The following is a 5476-nucleotide window of genomic DNA, read 5'->3' as shown; positions in this document are numbered from 1 at the left end:
TTTTAATATTTATTTATTTATTTGGCTGTGCCGGGTCTTAGTTGCAGCATGAGGGATCTTTTAGTTGCGGCATGCAGGCTCTTAGTTGCAGCGTGCAGGATCTAGTTCCCTGACCAGGGATCGAACCCAGGCCCCCTGCATTGGGAGCCTGGAGTCTTAACCACTGGACCACCAGGAAGTCCCTTCCAAGGCTGTACTTTTAAATATTTATAATTTCAAACTTAAAGTTATAAGAACAGTACCAAGAGTGCTTCTTTTTCTTAAATCATTTGGGGGGAAAGGTCAGTTCTGCCTCACATCAGCCATAGATTAATGTGTGTGTTTATTTTTTTGTTTATTTTGTGTATATTTCATGCCTCCTTAACTAGGCTAACATTTACCACTTAGGCCTGTGAACTCGATTTCTGCTTGCAAGCTCGCTCAGCATGGTGCCACGTACATAGCAGATGTGTGCTAAATCCTCAGTGATTAACACTGATGCCAAATACGTAATTCTGCATAATAGATGGCATAGAGGGAGGTGGGAAAGGGAGGTGGTGAAGAGAGCACTGATGCATTAGGAACTCAGCCAGATACTTTATTCCCCAACAGTGGAGAGTGGATTTGCACTTTCTGCCGAGATTTATCTAAACCAGAGGTTGAATATGATTGTGATGCTCCCATTCACAACTCAGAAAAAAAGAAAACTGAAGGCCTTATCAAACTAACACCAATAGATAAAAGGGTAAGTTTCCAACCGAGCTTGTTAAACAGTTGTTTTGGTTAGATGCATTACTGTAATGCAGATGTGCCTTCATCAAAGAAGTGTATATTCAGTCAAATTTTATACTGACTTCTTTTTTCTTTAGTACTCTTTTTCCACAAAAATATAACAATCTTAAATAATGGCAGATTATTTATGTGGTCTGGACTTTTAAATTTAGTCTACCTTTAGTCAATTTCGGGTTTGATTCAGATATGTTTTCTTCCTCAGAATTTGTTAAGAATTGGCACCAAAGAGATGGGTTTTTCTGTTTACTCTTCCTGGAAATAATTACATTCTTTCACCAAATGGTACTACATTTATACCTCAAAGCTAGCTAATATATTTAACTGTAATTAACATTTAAAGCTACTACGTCAACACTTCTTTATCACTAAAGAAGCTCCTTTGCTAAATTATTAAGTAGAACAATCAGTATGAAAGTTGTCGTGCAAGAGAGAGCTGAAACATGCACTGCCACTGCTACACAGTGTTTATTGGGGTAAACTTGTAAGCAGAGAAGTAGCAGAGTACATGATGGAACCATCTGCATTCAGAGAGGGGTCCTTAGGACCCAACACACCATGGAAGGGGCTCCACCTCTGGATCTCAACATATGGATGTTCTTCTATTAATTTGTGTACTATTAATAATTCAGTACACAAATTGGAGAGAGAAGTGGCAATATATTTTTAAAGAACTTCAGATAGGTTTCTAGTGATACAGCTTTTGTTCCTGTAATTATAACGACTGCTCTCATATATGACATGAGATGACACCCCAAAATGTCAAACAGTACACTGTAGTAAATGATTGAAATGGACAGCAAAGCTCCTAGTATCAGTATTTTTCTTGTATTCATCTGGTTTTAACTTTTATTCTGATACTTTGAGACCTGTAACGTTGTTGCTAAAAATTAGCCGTGACTTCATTATTTCATTATATTTTCATTTTATTTATTTATTTATTGCTTAGAAGTGTGAACGCCTACTTTTATTTCTTTATTGCCATGAAATGAGCCTGGCTTTTCAAGACCCAGTTCCTCTAACTGTAAGTATGGATGTTATTTTGTGCTTTTTTTGTACGGTGGGATGATTTTTCTTAAACTTGACTTATGACAATCTAGTTTCTGTACCATTTTTCAATAGTAAGTTTCTTACATTAATCCAAATCTTAAAGCTTATTATTAATACATACTGCATGCTTTAATATTAAGCACAATTTTAAGGTTAACAAACTGGCCCAAAACTTCTTTTCTGATATATTCTTTCTTCTCATCTCATGTATTTTACCTACTATTGTCTTGGATGATTTCTGTCAGTTGTTTCTCTCTCAGGAGTTTTCGGTATATATCCTAAAGCTGTTGGGGAAAAAAAACTTGCCATTTGAGATAAAGACCTCTCCAAATCTCTGTACACATTTTGATTTATAGGTCCAAACTTCAAGTAATAAGTAGACTTTAACAGTAGAGGAAGAGGTGTGTGTTTGTGTGTGTTTACCATTGACTTCAAAAGGCTTCATATTTAAAATTTGATGTGACTTCAGTGCATAATTTTAGAGTGCTGGAAATGGCCTGCTACTCAAAATGTGTTCTTCTCTGATGTCTGAAATTCCTTTAAAAAGCTAATAGATTTGTTGAACACTTCAATAAATTTAGAAAATTTAATGCAACATTAGAAAAGAAAACAAGCTTAGCAAATACATTGAGCTGATAAACAGTGAACTTCTGTCCTGAAAACAAGTTTTGAGAAGTTGAGATAGGAAAAAGGAATACAGTTGACTCTTAGAACAAGGCAGAGGTTAGGGGCACCGACTCTCTGCACAGTTGGAAGTCTGCATATAACTTTACAGTCAGCCCTCTGTATCTGCAAATTCAACCAACCACAGATCCTGTAGTAATATAGTATGAATTTAGTGAAGAAAATTCGTGTATAAGTGTACCTGCACAGTTCAAGGATCCACTGTAAATAGTTTTTAGGGGGAAGGGCACTTTGCACCCAAAAGAGCCAGGGCAAAAATATGCCAGTAAAAACTTTATTCATTTAAAAAGTTAACCTAGAATTTGGCACTTTTTATGATGTTGGCTGATAGTTACATTTGGCATTAATAACAGCAGCAGCAAAATAGCCCCCTTTTTCTTAATATATATCATCTCATTTAGTCTTTACAAAATCCTATGAGATTGGTAGAATTATTTCTATTTGAAATATGAAGAAACAGGTTCAGTGAAATGACTGAACCCAGTAACTTACCCAGGAGAATGCTAGTGAGTAGCAGAGCTGGGGTTCAAACCCAGATTCAAAGCCCACTTGCTATAACACATGCAGCAAAAACATGTCAAATCTTACTAGAAATAATACTTTTTCTAGTGATTGCTTTTTGTTTAATAATGAAGGAGAATAGTAAGAGGGAAAATGTGGTAAGTTTTTTTCATTGAAAATAACTGGTGAAGATTTTTGATAAAAGTGACACTAAACATTTACCAATGTGTGGAAGCATTTAGGCACTTGTAAATTTTGCTGAATAGATTTCCTTATCAATGACAAAATAGAACAGAGAAAAGCAATGAGAACAATCTGAATTTTATACTACTTCTTATAGGATTTATATAGGACCAGGTAGAATTTATTTATTATAGCATCTCATGTCTTTTGAAAGGTGCCTGATTATTACAAAATAATTAAAAATCCAATGGACTTGTCAACCATCAAGAAAAGACTACAAGAAGATTATTCCATGTATACAAAGCCTGAAGATTTTGTAGCTGATTTTAGATTGATCTTTCAAAACTGTGCTGAATTCAATGAGGTGAGAAGAAAAATAAATAATAGCAATGTGAAAGTAATGTTAAACCAAACACCTTACCAACAGACGAGGAGATCAAAATATCAATCTGTGGTAGCATAAATAACCAAAAGTTCGAGTCTGTCAGGGAATGAAAGAGGTAATTAGGAAGACTTTATCCACATGTATATTCAAAGATTTATTATATGGTGACAACTTGAAAACAATTTAGAAAATATTTTTATCTAACCCAGACGCACCTTTATTTCTTGAAATATGGCCCTTCACCAGACTTTAGTCTTTGTGATGTTGATATTAAAATATTAAGAATGTGGTTTAGATAGTTCTTAATTAAGAATTTTCTCAAAAACTTTATCATGTTAGTTTAACTAAACATCTATCAGACTTATAGCCTTTCATTGATAGTTTGTCCTTTGTATTGGCTACTCATTCCAGAGTTCCACGTTTCATTTAGTTTGTTCTAAAAATACCTGTTAGATGATTCTCTGATGGTGGCATCTCTGTGATATCTCTTTGGTAATCCAGATGAGTCAAAGCCTTTTATTTACTTCTTATACTGATCTTCTCTAGATTTTGTCTAGCCCCAGACTTTTGTTTACTTTATATCAAAGCTATACATAAACATTTTTTCCAAAACAATCCACTGATATTCATGATCTTCAGTTAGAAGGGAACAGAAATGTGAGAAATCCACGACTTTATTGACTATCTAAAAATTTTTTTTAATTCATATTTTTATTTGTATTCAACAGCCTGATTCAGAAGTAGCCAATGCTGGTATAAAACTTGAAAGCTATTTTGAAGAACTTCTGAAGAACCTTTATCCAGAAAAACGGTTTCCTAAAGTAGAATTCAGGAATGAATCAGAAGATAATAAATTTAGTGATGACTCAGATGATGACTTTGTACAGCCCCGGAAGAAACGCCTCAAAAGCATAGAGGAACGCCAGTTGCTTAAATAAGCAACACCACTGGCGTGTGCTGGTTTTTAGATTTTTTTTTGTTTTCAAAAAACATTTTGTCAGTAATTTAACATCATTACCAAGAAGAGCTTGTGACCACTTTAAGTTTTCAATGTTTACTAGACTCTGATTTCCTTAATAACCCATTTATTTTAAACTTCTTATTAACAAAGAAAGAAAAAGAGGGAGGAAGGAAGGAGAAAGGAAGAAAGAAAGACGCATCAACAACAAAATAAAAAGACATTCTCCCCACTTATTGGATTTCAAACTGCAGTCTGGAGTGATAGCAACTATAGAAAGGAAATAGACTTTGTTTGAACTCTAAGTTGAAAATTTAACGTGGTTTGGATGTGTGTGTTAATCCATTTTTAGAAAATACCACTACTCATTAACTATGGACCAACCGTGAGTTAGGTGTACTGTACGTAAGAGCAGTACTCCAGTGAATATGAGTGTAATAAGAGTTCTATCCTAGGATGCCCACTGGTGCAACGAAAAAGTAGACTAGATGCTATTAAGAAGGCACCTAATAGTATATCATGTAAGATGGCAATTGTATTAAAGAAAAAGGAAAACAGATGTTTGATTTTTGTTTTTGTTTTTTTCTTGTCTGTAGAGGTGTGTTTGGTATAGCAGGTTTTCAAGCCCATTTTTCATACATTTCTAAACCTACCTTCTTCCACTGAGGGAGTAAGTGTACTCGTTTGGTTTTGCTGTGTGTCTATGTGTGGTTTGTTGTTTGCTTTTTAACTGTGCAGGTGATCCTTTTATAACAAGACTCATTGTTTGCAGTATGGCTTTTAGTGGAGCTCTCCAGAATATGCAATACAGCAGTGTGTGCCGTATTTGATGTAAGGATTCTTCAGCTTATAACCCTATTGGGCATTAAATGTAAATTCCCCTGAAAGGGACCAGTTTTTGTGGTTTTCATCTGTCTTCATAAATTGGAATGAAATGTGTTGTGGAA

The 5476-nt window shown here is 34.7% G+C and overlaps 1 protein-coding gene across 2 annotated transcripts in view; it reads left to right on the top strand.

Annotated features, from left to right (window-relative positions):
- Window positions 1-5088, top strand: part of TRIM24 (tripartite motif containing 24) — a 94515-nt gene extending 89427 nt beyond the window's left edge. For both annotated transcript variants that reach the window (XM_024130806.3, XM_024130799.3), the window contains exons 16-19: window positions 592-724; window positions 1718-1792; window positions 3401-3550; window positions 4300-5088. In XM_024130806.3, coding sequence (XP_023986574.1) covers window positions 592-724; window positions 1718-1792; window positions 3401-3550; window positions 4300-4509 — 568 coding nt within the window. In that variant the 3' untranslated portion in view covers window positions 4510-5088. The remainder of the gene's footprint in view (window positions 1-591; window positions 725-1717; window positions 1793-3400; window positions 3551-4299) is intronic.
- The last annotated feature ends 388 nt before the right edge of the window (window positions 5089-5476 follow it).

The sequence above is a fragment of the Physeter macrocephalus genome, chromosome 5, assembly GCF_002837175.3.
Source record: "Physeter macrocephalus isolate SW-GA chromosome 5, ASM283717v5, whole genome shotgun sequence".
NCBI lineage: Eukaryota > Metazoa > Chordata > Mammalia > Artiodactyla > Physeteridae > Physeter > Physeter macrocephalus.
The sequence above is the reverse complement of the archived record's forward strand: the minus strand, read 5'-3'. Positions and strand labels throughout refer to the sequence as shown.